The sequence below is a fragment of the Fonticula alba genome (genome assembly GCF_000388065.1).
Source record: "Fonticula alba strain ATCC 38817 unplaced genomic scaffold supercont2.1, whole genome shotgun sequence".
Taxonomy (NCBI): domain Eukaryota; order Rotosphaerida; family Fonticulaceae; genus Fonticula; species Fonticula alba.
The window spans coordinates 2,491,693-2,505,738 of NW_009242971.1; the positions used below are offsets into that span (position 1 = coordinate 2,491,693).

Below are 14,046 nucleotides of genomic sequence, written 5' to 3' on the forward strand. Positions count from 1 at the left end.
GGGGGGGGGGGACGAGGAGTGGCATTTTCTTTTCGTTCGCCCGCATCCATGCTCCGCGCTCCTGCCTGGCTGACTGACCGACCGCCCTTGTCCACCGTGTGACCCAGGTGAGGACGTCTGGGGTGTGGTGGTTTCCAACACGTGCGCCCCGGTGCACAACACGGCCGCCCCGCACATCCGGGCCACCACTCAGTCGTCCCCCTTCGATGGGCATCTGGATCTGGCGGTGCTGCGCAACACCGGTAATCCCACGCGTCAGATGTACCGCCTGTGCCGAGACACGGGGGGTCCTCTGTCACCGGCTCTTGCTACCGATCGGCGGGACGCCCCGCCGGAGGCCGTCGCCGGCGACGACGAGATCATCTTCCGCCGGGTGGATGCGGTTCGTTTGTGCGGCGTGACATCGGCCGGCTTCCAGCTGGCCCATACCCACACCAACTCCTCCTCCAACAGCCCTGGGACCGACCACCACTCGGCGGGGGCGGCCCCACCGCGGCACCCGGCGCCCGCCATCGACCCGGATCAGCCACTGGGCGATATCATCATCACCCCGCTCGTTGGTGTCCTGACCGTGTTGCAGCCCTTCCACGGGGCTTGAGAGCCCGTCTTCCCCAAAGGTGGGGGACAGGGAGGGAGAGAGAGAAAGAAAGACATGGTCACGCGTGCGCTTCCCGGCCGGGCGCCTCCTCCCCTCCATGCCTGTTGGCCTCGGCTGCCGATATGTGGCGGGATGTAGCCACATGTATCGAAATAAACATGCATTCTATTGCCATTGACGTTTGACGGCGGCATGTTCTTCCCTCTTTCGCTCGCTTGCTTGCCCCCTTTGTCCCGGTCACATGCAAGGACAATCGTCGGCAAGACAGGGGAAGGGAAAGCCACAGGGACCCACACATCATGGCCGGTGGATCTTCAAGCGTCCGGTAGCCGGGTCAATGCGCACCCGCATGCCAGCCCGCTCCAGTGCATCAGCCACCCCAGGGTCAGAAATGTTTACCTGCGGGCCAAGGGTGACATCACCGTCTTCGGGCCCGATGCCGGTGGCCGAGCGGTCCGCCTGGGCCTCCAGTTCCATGATCTGCTGCTGGTTGGCCATACTGCCGAGGGTGATAAATCGCACAGCCAGGAGGGCCCACTCGCGAATGTCTTTTCGGAGCGAAGTGGGAAGGGGAGGAGGCGCGGGGAGGGAGAGAGAGAGAGAGAGGAAGAGAGAGAGGGAGAGAGGGAGAGTCAGCTGAGAGATGGCAGGGGGGAGGAGAGGAGCCCCGGGAGTGGGAGCGTGACGATATATATATATATATATATATATATATATATGTGTGTGTGTGTGTGTGTGTGTGTGTGTGTGTGTGTGTGTGTGTGTGTGTGTGTGTGTGTGTGTGTGTGTGTGTGTGTGTGTGTGTGTGTGTGCGTGCGTACAGGGGTTGGCGACGTCACTCTGGCAGAGCTCCAGCAAGGTGGGGATCCCTCGGGGGAAGGCGCCAACGGCCCTCTGGACAAAGCCCGCCACACCGGAGGCATAGTCGGGCACGGCATTGGTCCCCGACACAATGGATGCTGCTTGCCTCTGAGCCTCGGATGCCTGGCTCTGAGCCGGGGCCGCCAGGTTGGCCAGCACTCGGACAAGTAGGACCTTGAGAGCGCCAACAGCTCCAGCACCGGCGGTGTTGCTGCCGGTGTCAGTGTCCATGGCGCTGGCATCGTCCGCGTGGCGCTGTAGCGGAATCAGGCTATGTAGACAGAAGAGAAGGTCTGTGGGGAAGTGCGATGTGGAAGATATTAGCAGCAGCAGCAGCAGCAGCAGCAGCGTCAGTAAGGCGAAGGGGGCGCTTGGAAGGCGGAGCCGCGTGTGACAACGGACAGAGGGAATAGGTATGGGCCGATGAATCGACCAAGGCCTTGCGCAAGTGTGTCTCGGCGATGGCCTCAGCCGGCAATGCCGGCAAGAAGACATCCTCTCGGGCCGAGGGAGAGTCAAAGCAAACCGCCTGGTGGTCGTCAAATTCAGCCGAGGCAATGAAGGACAAGAGCTCGGCCAGATACCGGACCAACGACAGCGCCGAGACCAACTCTGGATGATGGACACATGCACACGCGAGCGCCGCGCACACAAGGCAGGGATAAACGCAGGAGGGGGGGGGGGGATGCCGGTCAATGTGGCTCCTGTGCGGCGGCGGCTCGGATGGAGGACCACAGGCAAAGTACGTACCCTCGGACTCGCTGAGGCCGGTCAAAGCGAGGGACAACATTTCGGTGGTCAGGTTGCTGATATGGCACTTGGCGGAGGCGTCGAGGTAATCCGGCACGCCGGCCGGCACACGACCCATCTCCACCGGGGCAGGCCAGGCAGGCCCCAGGAAGTACCGATGCACGGTCGACGAGTAGACCGCGGCCAGGAGCTGGCCGGGCACGGGGCTGGCCGCCAGGGGGCCACTCCCAGGGGTGGCACCCTCCTCGTCGATGCGTGTCAGCAGGCGCACGATGCGCACGAACGCCAGCAAAGCGGCCAGGGCCTTACTGGACGGGGCAACACCAAGAGGCCGGCAGGAAGCAAAAGGGCATGTCAGAAAAGAGGATGCACCGAGGGGGGTGAGAGGGGTGGGAAAACAACAAACCTGCGTTCACGAGCCGGCCGCGTGTCGGCCGGCCAGAAGGCGCCAGCATCATCGGCTCCTGGACAGCCAAAAAGCAGCTGCTCCATGACCGGAGGCCGGGCCAGGACCTTTTCAACCAGATAGACACTGGGATCCGGGCCGCCGAGGAAGGGCGAGGAGAAAGACGAGCGCCCGCAGCAGACGGGGAGGTGAGTCGAAGCGAGGAGGCCGCACGTGGCGAGCCCAGCAGCAGGAAACACAAACGCACGCCATTTCCGGGCCATCCTCATCATCATTGGCCCAGGCGAGAGCAGCGCGCGTGAGCAGCGCACCGAGGATCTCACGCCCAGCCGGAGCGGCAGAACAGGCACCTCTTCGATAAATGGGGAACAGGTGGTCAGAGGAAGGTAGCTGGGCATCATGGGATGCCGCATGGAGGGGGCGCAGGCAACAAGATCGAGGAAGACCCCGGGCGTACAGGAAGGTGCCGGACTTTTCGGCGCACGTGTGCACAACATAGGCCACCACGGAAAAAACCTCGTCCGACGAGGAGGCAATCCTATGCCGCAGATGGCAACGTGGAGACGGACACATTAGCACGGGGAAGCCGGAGGGGCCAGAGTGGCACCGGGAAGGGAGAGGTGAGGCATCTGGCGGACGCACAGATCGGCCAGCCAATTGCAGTCGCCAGCCGACGCATGGGCCACAAGCATGTCACCCAGCTGGACACCAGGGGCCTCCTGTCCAGACACAGCATTGGCGACCATCTGCCAAAAGAAGAGGGCGCCAGGGCCGCTGGCTAGGGGTCCGGGTGGGGCATCATCCGTGCGGCTGACCTCGGCGCGTCGGATATCGGCATCGGCCAAAGAGCAATATGCCGGGTCGTCGGGGGAGCTAGTGGCCGCTGCTGCGGCCGCCGCCAGCCGGGCGGAGGCATCCGCAAGCACCGAGGACAGGAGTCCCAGCACGGCGCCCGAGCTGGTGGGAGAGACTTGCCTGCCAAGGCGCAGGGCGGCCAACAGCGGCTCCGGCCAGGCGACTGGGCCATCGGCGGCGGCGGCATGGGCCATCTGCCGGGCGAGGGCCGCCGTCAGTGGCTGCCAAAAAGCCACGGCAGCTGCCTGGGCATCTAGGGCCTTGAGCAAATAGAAGGACTCCCGGAGGGGGAGAGCCACAAGGGCATCGAAGTCCATGGCGCCCGGAGAGGAGGAAGCTCAAGGGGGAGAGAGAGAGAGAGAGAGAGAGAGAGAGGAGCCAGGAGGGAGGAGATGCCGGAGAGGAGGAGATGCGAGGTGCGAGAGGTGCGTTCTAACACCCGCCTGGGGGGGGGGGGCATGCCGGCGCCGGGCTGGTGCCACGAGAAGCATGGCGACCGGGATGATCGAGAAGTCGCCAAGTGCCACCGCACCCGGGTATTCGGCAGGCCCCCTCCCCTCGCCGTGGGCGCATCTCTTGAGCGGGCATCACCGTCCCGAGTGAGGGCCCCCGCCCGATCGCGCCAAAAGCACATCCACTTCACGATCCCTCGCCACACACCCACACCAACGCACCTGCGCATGCTCCCCCCATGATCGGCTTGGCCCGTTCTCTTCCCGCCGCCGGGGTCTTCCGGCAGCCGTTCGGGCTGCGTCTGCCGGCCCTTGTCACCCTCCCGAGCCGCGTGTGTCGCCTTTTCACCGCGTCTCTCCCGCTGCCTCCCCTCCCCCCCCCTCCCCCCCCCCTTCCCGTCCCCCTGCACGGCACTAATGCTCTTGACCCCCGGACTCGCTGCCCCGCTCACCGCCCCAACTCAGGCTCGCTCGGACCAGGCTGGCCCTCCGGGATCACCTGCCCCACAGCATGTCGCCATCCTTGGCGGCGGGGCGGCCGGCGTGTCGACCGCCTACTTCCTGCGCACGCGCTATCCGGAGGCCGTGGACAGTGGCCGCCTCCACATCCACCTCCTGGAGCCAAGCCCGTCGCTGGGAGGGAACATTCGTTCTCTGGCCACGGATATTGTACGCCCGCTATCATGCCCAGCTCGGGGCCTCCCGGTTGTCTGCCTTTGGACTTGCCTTCTCGCCTCCTCCCTGCGGCTGATGCCCTTCCCCGGGCCAGGATGGCACTTGCCTCCTTTCTTTCTTTCTTTTCCCCCTGACTGACCGGTGGGCTCATTCGCGTGGGTGTGACTGCTGACATGGGAACCGGGGGTGGGGGGGGGGTGGTGGTGCAGCCATGCTCCGGTCGAACCTTCGGTCCGCAAACCTTGCGCCTGGCGTCCCCGCAATCGCTGCTGGTCCTGGGGCTGGTGGATGAGCTCGGCCTGGCCGGCCATGCGATGACCACCCGCCAGGCCTCCCTGTCATCGGGCATGGTCCTCGGCGGAGAGCCTTTGCTCATGTCGGCGCGCGGGCTGAACCGGCGCTTTGCCGACGATTTGCTTGGTTTGAATTTGGGATCCCTCGGCACTGGGCTGGCGGCGATCGCACGCGCAGCTCTTGAACCGGTGATCCCCGGTCGAGGTGCGGCGGCGGCCGGCCAGGCCCCCGAGGATGATGAAACCATCGATGAGTTTGCCCGGCGCCGGCTGGGCCGGCTCATGGCCGCGGGGCCGATGTCAGCCATGGCCCACGGCGTGTATGCCGGGGACTCACGGCAGCTGAGCATGCGAAGCTGCTTCGGCCAGCTGGTTCGCATCGAGCAGCATCATGGTCGACTCCTGGGAGCGGGCCTAGTGCCCTTCAGCGTGAGTGACCGACACACGGTGCATGAGCGCCTCCCGGGGCTGGTGGCCAGCCTGCTGGATGGGGGCCCGGGCGTCGGGCTTCGCGAGGACTTCCGCTCGCCCGTGCAGGCGTATCTGTCCCGGACCCCGGCGGCCCTGGTCGATCCGGTGGACCTGGCGGCCATCAGCCTGCTTGGGCAATTCCCCCTCTTCACCGGGGCCCCCTTGAAGGGGGTACCCTGGACAAGGAAGCGGTCGCCATTCACCGGGGAAGACCCCACCGAGCTGGCTCTGTCGGTGTTGCGTGTCGGGCCCAAGCGTGTGCTGTCCCTGCGGCCCGACCGCGCGAATGACCGAGCCCCGGGTCCCAGCGATGAGGCCGCCATTCCGCCGGCTGTTCACGGCAACCAGGCCCTCGTGGATCGCATGGCACACATCCTGAAAGGCAGCCCGAATGTCCACATCCACCTGGGGACCGGGCCGCTGTCGGTTGACCGGCCGGGCCCCGGCGGTCCCAAGTACCGGGTGTCGGCCGGGTCGGCGGTGTCGGTCCCGGCGGACCATTTGGTGTGCGCCGCGCCGGCTGGCTCCCTGGCTGACACACTGGCCCCCGCCCTGCCCGGCTTGGCCGGAGCCCTGGCCGCGGTCGGGGCCACCAATGCCAAAGTGACCGTCGTCAGTCTCCTGGCCCGGGGCCGGGAGCCCTTCTCGCGTACCGATACCCTGGGCTATCTTTGGCCGGCCGGCGAGCAAGAAGACAGCATCCTCGGTGTGGTGCTCAACTCGGACATCTTTTCCGAGTGCGCTCTCTCTCTCCCCCTCCTTTCCTGCCCCTCCCTCCCGAGCCGCCTGCATGCACTGCCTGCCGCCTTGCCTTTACTGACCACTCGTTCCTCCTTGGCCATCGCTCCTGTCCCATGCCCCCCTTCGACGCATCGGACAGGCATACCCCCAGCAATGTCTTTCAGGCAACGGTCATGCTCGGCGGGCACATGCCACCGCCGGAGGACCCGGTAGCCAGCAGCCTGCACCGGGTCCGCCAGCTAACCGGCTTGGATTTGGCAGACCCCCGTCTGGAGCTGGACCTGGCCCAATGGACCGGGGCCATTCCGCAGTACACGCGCGGGCATCATCACCGACTGGTGGACCTTGCTGGAAGGGCCGCCGGCGAGCGGGTGCACTTTGTCGGGTCCGCCTTCACGGGAGTCGCGGTGCCCCAGGTTCTCACCTCGGCATTCATGGCTGCGCGCGGCATCGCCGCCGAGCTGGGCCTCCATGAGGGCCTGCTGGCTGGCGTTGACGGCCAGGCCGGCTTGGGGTATCACCTTCGGCCGTGGGACACCTTCGCCGAGCTGGCCGCCGTCACGCCCTGACCCTCCCCCCCCCCCTCCCGCATCATTGGCAATACAGAGCACCCTCATACTGGTTGGCCCGCCGAGGGAGAGGCGAGACGAAGAAAGAAAAAAGCACCGAAGGACAGGGAATGTATTGAAGGGTAGAGGAGAACAAAGGGGCGGGGCGAGAGAGGGAGGTGGACATGGAGGGCCAGCAAGCCGGCCCCCGATCCTTCCCCGAAGCAGGTCTTTGTGGCCGGGCGAGGAGGAGGGAGGGGCACTGGGACACAAGGGTGTTCTTGTACGCGCAGATGAACCTGTGTCATCGGCATGCCAACTAAGCATGGCGAAAGGGGGTGTCTCTGCGCGTGCGCTTGAGCCTACACACGCATGCTCATGTAATGTAAAGGCCAGCCCTCTGTATCGGAGGAAGGGGTATTTAAATGACCCTCCCTCCACGAATAACTCTCTCCCTCTCTCGCTCTCTCTCTCTCTCTCTCTCTCTCTCTTTCTCGCACGCGCAATGCTTCCCTCATACCCCCTTTCAGGGGAGGGGTGGCGCATGCTGCGAGAGGAGGGCCTGTGAGAAGGCGTCCGAGAAGTTGTGCAACTGGTCGCAAGTGCTTTGAAGGGCCACGGCCAGCGAGATCGCCGCCTCCGAGGAGGGAGACCAGCGGCTGGCAGTTGCCTGGTCGATGAGCTGCACAGCACTCGTGTCCTGGTCGAGGGCACGCCCGATGAGGAAGGCCGGATCAGCCGTGTCGACTGGCGCCGCACACAGGTCGGACACCAGGGTATTGGCCGCGGCCGCCGGGCAACCCGAAAACCGGCAAGACTTGGAGGAACAAGGACAAGTGAGGCAGGTGGAATGGCCGGCGAGTGAGCCAGCATCGGCGGACGCAGCATCGGAGGCCATGTGGGTGCTTGGCTCGGCGGCCGAGGTCGGGGCTACGGTGGTGGAGGTGGCGGTGGCGGTGGCGGTGGCGGTGGCGGTGGCGGTGGCGGTGGCGGTGGCAGTGGAGGTAGTGGTGGTGGTGCTAGGGGTGGCCGAGGCCGTGGCGGGGGCGACGGGGGCGGTGGCAGTGACAGTGGCGGGGACAGAGCCACCATCCGACGGGCTCACACACGTGGGAACCGCCGGGGTGGCAGCGCCTGGAGACAAGGACGAAGAAAGATGGCCACCGGTGCTGGCGCTGGTCGGGATGTCCGGCAGCGGGCGCTGAGATAGCCGCGCAATGTTGGCCGCACTGCCCGGCGGCGAGGCGGCCACCCGACCGGCCGGGCACGGGCCATCAACAATCCCACCTGCACCCTCATCCGCGCCCGGGGTGTTGGTTTGGGGCGAGCCAGGAAGGCGTACAGGGGCTGGCCCTGCCACTGGCACCTTGGACACGCGTGGGTCCACGGAGCATGGCGCCTTTGAAGAGAGAGGAGCATCCTGGCTGGGCATTTGCGGATGTTGCTGCTGTTGCTGCTCGAGGCCACCTTGGCGCTGCTGGCTCGCCAGCGACCGCATATACTGCAAGGCATCCTGTGCCGAGGGGATGCCATCAGCAAAGGCGAAGGAAGCCGCCGGCCGAGTGGCCGGCGCCTTGGCCAGAACAGCCATCGGCGCCGGGGCAAAGAGCCCGGCGCCGAGCTGCGAGGGGGACGGCCCGGCCGCCGTCACCGCCGTCGTCGAGGCCGACAACAGCAATGTCGAGCTGATGGAGCCCAGGAGAGCCGAATCCGGGCTGACCGGGGCCACAACCGCCGAGAGGCCCGACTGCCCAAGGACATCGGCCACCGCACGCTCAGCCAGCAGGATCAAATCGGCCACAAGGTCGCGATACCGGCCGAGGGCCATGCTCCACAAGGAGTGGACCACCCGCTCGATGCGCCCGGTGACCATGGCAAATAGAGGAGCCACCTCGTCCAAGGTGATGTCCTCCGGCAGGGTGAAGAGAGCCGGCAGGCCGACCAGCGCCAAGGGCGCCGGGGCCAGCCCCACGGCCGGGTGTTTGAAGGAGTCCGCCAGCGAGGGGAGGGACATGTTGACCGGGGCCACGGGGCCCGACGGCACCGGCGAGGCGGCGGTGGCGGCGGTGGCGGCGGTGGCGGCAGCGGCGGCAGCGGCGGCAGCGGCGGCATGGCCAGGGGCCGAGACGCCACAGGCTGCGGCCTCTGTCGATGTCCCCACCGGGGTGGCACCGCCGGTTGGAATGACCAAAGCAGTGATCTCGGTGCACGTGCAAGCGGGCAACTCATCACCGGCCCCTCCCCAGCATGCGGCGCCAGGACCGGCATCGGTCACCGAGAAGGTGGAGTGCAGGGACTTGGTCAGAGGAGAGGGCAGCCGCGCCTCCGAGTGCTGGCAAGAGGTGCACCGTGAGCCCGGCCCCGAGGGCAGAGTGGCCGCCGGGGCCACTGCCGGAGCCGAGGCCTGGGCCATCGCGGCCGCCGCCGCCGCCGCATTGGCCTCCTGCAGAGCGTATGCCTTGCGCTCGAGGATCTCCAGGCGCGTGCAGACCGATGCCAGACGCGAAATGTGGGCAATGGCTGTTTCGAACACCAAGGACGGATCGACATCGTCCAGATGGAAGGACGGCGAGCTCGTCAGCCCGGAGAGCCCCTGCTGCGGGGAGGCACACAACAGCCCGCCATTGGGCTCGCACGGGGACGCCAGGCCCGAGCTGTGGAAGACTGCCGGCGGAAGGCCCGCCTCCGAGGGCGAGGCACTCAAGGAGAAGATCGGCGACGGGGCCAGATTGTTGATGCTCCCGGAGAAGCTGAGTGCCAGCGAGGCTGACAACCCGGGCGGCGGGAAGTCCAGCAGGCCGGCGGCTCCAACCGAGCCCGAGCCCGAGGAAACCATCTGGCTCGGACCCTCGCCATCCGTCTGCACTAGGGCCGCCGACGAGTTGGAAGGCTCCGCTCCGGAGGGATTCAAGTTGGCATAGTACTCCACACGACCGGCCAGCTTGCCTGGCAGAAGGAGCCGCATGTTTTCCTTCCCCTCCAGGCCCTTGAGCTTCACCTGACCAATGCTGTAGGTAAACAGGTCGAATTGCTCGGTCAGCGAATCGAAGGCCTCCTGCTTGGAGGTAATATGGTTCCAGGTGTCCCCGGAGACGGTGATCTGCCCGCCATCGGCGGCACCGGACACACGAGCCGCACGGTTGACCATCGGCCCGAAGTAGTCCATGCGCCCGGTCACCGGGTCCGTCTCGCACACGGGCTCGCCCACATGGATGCCCATGCGCACGGACAGGCCGCGGAAGATGAGCTTGTGATCATTGCAGAAAACAGCCCGGCCATCGGGCAGCTCCAGAGTCTGTATGGAAGAAAGATATGGACACCGGGAGAAGGGAGGGGGCATAGGGCGGGGAGGGGGAGGAGGGAAAATGGAGAAGAGGAGGAAGATCGGAGTGGCGTCAGCGTGCAGAAGAGACAAGAGGACAAGGGCAAAAGAGACAGAGACAGAGAGATGGAGAGATGGAGAGAGAAGAGGGGAGGGGGAAAGGGGCAAACGAACGGACCTCCTTCGGCCAGTCGGCCTCAACGAGCTCACTCTGCACGGCCAAGCACCAGCGAACCGCCGACACCGGGTCCTGGAAGGCCACCATGAACGCATCGCCCTCGGTCTTGACCTCGTAGCCGTCGTACTTGCGCAGATTCCGACGCATGATCTGGTTGTGAATGCGAATGCATGTGCGCATGGCGGTTTCGTTGGTTTCCCAAAGCGTGGTGGAGTTCTTGATATCGGTAAACACCAGGGCCAGCAGGCCGCGCGGGGGGCCCACCTCGGCGCCCAGGCGAGCCAGGGCCGAGTCGACCACGCCATTGCGCAGCAGCCGGCGATTGACGGGATTGGGCTTCATCATCTCCGACCGAGGGAGCACCGACAGGACGACCACCGTGATGGCAGTGCTGGCCCCATAAGAGATGGCATAGTCGCGGAGCTTCTGCGATGCGCGCGAGAAACTGGACGGCACCGACCGGACGACATCCACCGCCGTCTGGTGGCTGAGGAACTTCCAAAACCCGGAGCAGCCCATGATGATGAACTCGTCATTGGCCTCGACCTCGAATTCGTACATGCTGGGGTTGGAGATGATCTGCGGGAGGAGATCGCAAAAGCCGAAAGCTGCATCCGGGAGGGGGAGGGGGGAACATGGGAGGCAGATTGGCATGTAAGACAGAAGGAAAAGAAGCCGGGCAAAGGGAGAAGGAAGAAGGAACGAGTCGAAAGAAGCAAGCCGAGGACAGGAGGAAGCAGACCGGGAGACAGGGACAACCGGAAAGATGGGCAACATACCGCGCGTCGTCGGGAGCGACCCATTCAGTAGCCGGGAATTGGCGAACCAGCTACCAGCATTCCGGCAACGGGCGATCTCAGCCGGGTTGTACACATCATGCGGCTGATGCAGGGGGACCGGCTTGCCGCCCTTGCTGAGAACCGCCTGGGCCACGCCGGTGGCAAAGACATACACCTTGGACCCGCAGTAAACCACCGCCAGGGCCGAGGACCCAGACTGCCCGGCGGTCGGGTATTCTTCGCCGGTTTGGAGCACGCGATTGGAGTTGATGGACGACGAGGCCGGGCCGGTGGGAGTGGCGCCGCTGCCCTGAGGAGAGGGCCCATTGTGCAGCGTGGTCCAGGAGCTGGTGATGCCGTAGCCGGCCGCGTCGCCGCCATGCTCGCCGCCGAAGTACGACGAGAAGACCGTCGGGGCCGAGCCATTGGCCGTGGTCGGCGAGGAAGGCATGTTCACCTGGCCCACCACCGGGAAGGCACTCGGGCCACTCGAGCCGCCGCTCGAGCCGCCAAGAGACCCGGGCTGGACCCCGGCGATGCCGGCCCCATTCCCATTGGCCCCGGCATTGTTGCCATTGCCCAGGAAGGAGAAGGCCCCGGACTTGGAGGATAGCCGGCTGCTGGACAGCTGGGGCGAAGAGACCACGGCCGCCTCGCGCTGGATATTCCGCCGGGCAAGCATCTGACCCACGGCATAGAAGGCCCGCATCATGGAAGACACGACATCATGATTGCGCAGCATGAAGTAGAACTGGCTGGCCAGGTTCTCCCGGAGGAAGAGCGACACATCGTCCCGGAGGAACCCCTCGAAGAGGCAAAACACATCGGACCCCTCCTTCAGCTCATACACCACGGAGTTGTTGATCGTGGCTCCGTCATAGCTGAGCATGTTGCTGCAGCCGAGACGCTGGTAGCCCGCCTGCGGGTCGGCATAGTAGCAGTGCTTGATGGCCCGGGCCCGCTCGACCACGCTGTGACTGTGCGAGGTTTCGGACAAGTTGACCAGCAACAAGTCATGCAGGACATTGATGCCCAGCAGGGACTCCTCGTCGCCGCGCTGGTGCTCCAGCAGACGCGGATTGGCCGACAGGTCCAGATGCTTGATGGCCCGGTTTTGGCCCCAATGCCACTCGGAGCTGTTGGCCAGGTTGATCTTCAGATCATTGTGTGACAGGTCCACCACTTGCAGGCGCGTGCACCGGCTCAGCGCCGCCGGCAGGCTGACCAGCTTGTTGGAGTTCAAATACAACCGGACCAAGTTCGACAGCAGGCCCATCTCATCCGGCAGCGAGGTCAGCAGGTTGCCCGACAGTGAAAGGACCTCCAGCTTGGAATAGAGGCCAATGGACTTGGGGATCTCCTCCATGTCATTGTAGGCCAGGTTGATGACACGAAGCTCCGGCATGTGCTCAATCACCGTGAAGACATTGGAGGAGAGCCGGTTGTCCGACAGGTAAATCTCATTCGGTCGCGAGAGGCCGTTGGAGAATTTGGCAGTCGGGTGGGGAATGCGCTCGATCAGGTTGCTGGACAAATTCAGCAGCAGCAAGCCTCGCAATTGCCAGATCTCATTCGGCAGTCGGCGCAGATTGTTCGAATGCAAATCCAGCTGGTAGAGCGAGGACAGGTGGCCGATCTCCGGCGGCAGCTCGGACAGGAGGTTCCGCGAGATCGACAGGCACTGCAAGCGACTGAGGGCCTTGAAGGAGGGCGGCAGCATCATGATATGGTTGTCATCCAGGGACAGGTCGGTCAACATGACCAGCCGGGCAAAGGAGTCCGGCAGGGTGGTCATCTTGTTGTGGGCCAGGGTCAGCCGGCGCAGGACCGACGAGTCGGCCGTCACATCGAAGCGGGTCAAGCTATTCCGGGTCATGGTCAACTCCGACAGAGCCAGCAGCCCCGGGGTCAGGGTGAAGGTGGAGATCATATTCCCATCACAGTAGAGCTTCCGCAGGGCCGGGCACTCGCTGACACCGGAAATGTCCGTCAGCATGTTTGACCGGACGTCCAATTCCGAGAGCTTGGTCATCTGGGTCAGGTCTGGCAGCGACGTGAGCTTGTTGCAGAGGACGCGGAGGACGCGGAGCTATGGGGGGGGGGAGGGGAAGAGGGAGGAGGGAGGAGGTTAGCCAGGGTGGCGCAGGTGCCAGGACAGGGGGGAAGGAGTGCCCCTGCAAGGGAAGACCAGGAGGAGGAGGAGGAGAAGGAGAAGGAGGAAGGAGTCGCACATCGTTGGGCGGGGTGGTAAAGTCGATGGAGGTGAGGTTGCAGTAGGACATGTCCAGCAGCATCAGGCTTGAGATCTGGTTGAGTGCCGTCGGGAAGGTCTCGAAGTCATTGTTGGACAGGTTCAGCAGGGTGAGGTTGCGGAGCTGGCTGATCTCCTGCGGGAGGGAGGTGATGCGATTGCACTTGGCATCCAACGACACGAGCGATGAGGCCAGGCGCTCGATGGCCGCCGGCAGGACGGCCAGCTGGTTGGAGGAAATGTTGAGCTGCTTGAGGTTTGGCACCGAGCAAACACCCTGTGGGAGAGTTGTATACTCGTTGCCGGAGAGCTGTGCGGATGGTGGAACCAAGGGGGGATAGAGAGAGAGAGAGAGAGAGAAAGATTAAGGAGTGAGCAGAAGCACATGAACCGTCCAGGGGCGAGGCAAAGGGAGGAAACGGGAAAAGGGTATGGCACGCACCTTCAGTGCGGTCAGACGCGTGCAGGCCTCGGCAAAGTCCGCTGGGAAGTCCAGCAGGATGTTGCCAGAGAGATTCATCTCCAGGATCTCGCTGGCTCGCGAGTGAAGCACCGGCGGGATGTAGGGCAGGTTCATGTTGGAAAAGTTCAAGTGCTGGATCTGCGACAGGCGAGTGATCTGCGCGGAGAAGTCCAGTGCCTGCTGCGAGTGCTGGTGCGACAGCAGGAACCAGAAACAATACCGGTGGTCCATGCGCATCTGCTCGCGAATCATGCTCTCCGGGCTGAAGCCCAGCTGCTCGATGAAGTGCCGGGTGATGACCATCGGCTTCTCGTGGGGGAGGAGCTGGCGCACTGTGCTCATGTCAAGGGTTCCCCGCGATTGGAGAGAGCGAGAGAGCGAGAGAGAGAGAGAGAGAGAGAGA

General features: G+C 64.8%; 4 protein-coding genes across 6 annotated transcripts in view; 2 read left to right on the top strand and 2 right to left on the bottom strand.

Annotated features, from left to right (window-relative positions):
• H696_00544 (hypothetical protein) overlaps positions 1 to 772 on the top strand; it is a 3,370-nt gene extending 2,598 nt beyond the window's left edge. The window contains exon 7 of the mRNA XM_009494418.1: positions 108 to 772. Coding sequence (XP_009492693.1) covers positions 108 to 598 — 491 coding nt within the window. The 3' untranslated portion in view covers positions 599 to 772. The remainder of the gene's footprint in view (positions 1 to 107) is intronic.
• Positions 749 to 3,833, bottom strand: H696_00545 (hypothetical protein). Its single transcript, XM_009494419.1, has 8 exons — positions 3,258 to 3,833; positions 3,073 to 3,153; positions 2,863 to 2,967; positions 2,616 to 2,741; positions 2,210 to 2,517; positions 1,862 to 2,071; positions 1,420 to 1,752; positions 749 to 1,146 (listed from the first exon to the last, which is right to left on the bottom strand). The coding sequence occupies exons 1-8, from the start codon at positions 3,785 to 3,787 to the stop codon at positions 896 to 898; spliced, it is 1,944 nt and encodes a 647-aa protein (XP_009492694.1). The 5' UTR covers positions 3,788 to 3,833; the 3' UTR covers positions 749 to 895.
• A 256-nt stretch (positions 3,834 to 4,089) lies between these two features.
• H696_00546 (hypothetical protein) lies at positions 4,090 to 6,718 on the top strand. 3 transcript variants are annotated; one of them, XM_009494421.1, is made up of 4 exons: positions 4,090 to 4,254; positions 4,388 to 4,591; positions 4,807 to 6,098; positions 6,242 to 6,718. In XM_009494421.1, exons 1-4 carry the CDS (start codon positions 4,162 to 4,164, stop codon positions 6,669 to 6,671), a joined length of 2,019 nt encoding a protein of 672 aa, XP_009492696.1. In that variant the 5' UTR covers positions 4,090 to 4,161; the 3' UTR covers positions 6,672 to 6,718. The 3 variants fall into 3 exon arrangements, with proteins under 3 accessions (XP_009492696.1, XP_009492695.1, XP_009492697.1); XM_009494420.1 differs by having other exon boundaries at positions 4,388 to 6,098; XM_009494422.1 differs by lacking the exon at positions 4,090 to 4,254 and having other exon boundaries at positions 4,325 to 4,591.
• Positions 6,719 to 6,765: 47 nt separating this feature from the next.
• H696_00547 (hypothetical protein) overlaps positions 6,766 to 14,046 on the bottom strand; it is a 9,627-nt gene continuing 2,346 nt past the window's right edge. The window contains exons 7-11 of the mRNA XM_009494423.1: positions 13,623 to 13,975; positions 13,161 to 13,490; positions 10,930 to 13,018; positions 10,151 to 10,758; positions 6,766 to 9,945 (exon numbers count right to left, since the gene is read on the bottom strand). Of these exons, the coding sequence (XP_009492698.1) occupies positions 7,177 to 9,945; positions 10,151 to 10,758; positions 10,930 to 13,018; positions 13,161 to 13,490; positions 13,623 to 13,975 (6,149 nt within the window). The 3' untranslated portion in view covers positions 6,766 to 7,176. The remainder of the gene's footprint in view (positions 9,946 to 10,150; positions 10,759 to 10,929; positions 13,019 to 13,160; positions 13,491 to 13,622; positions 13,976 to 14,046) is intronic.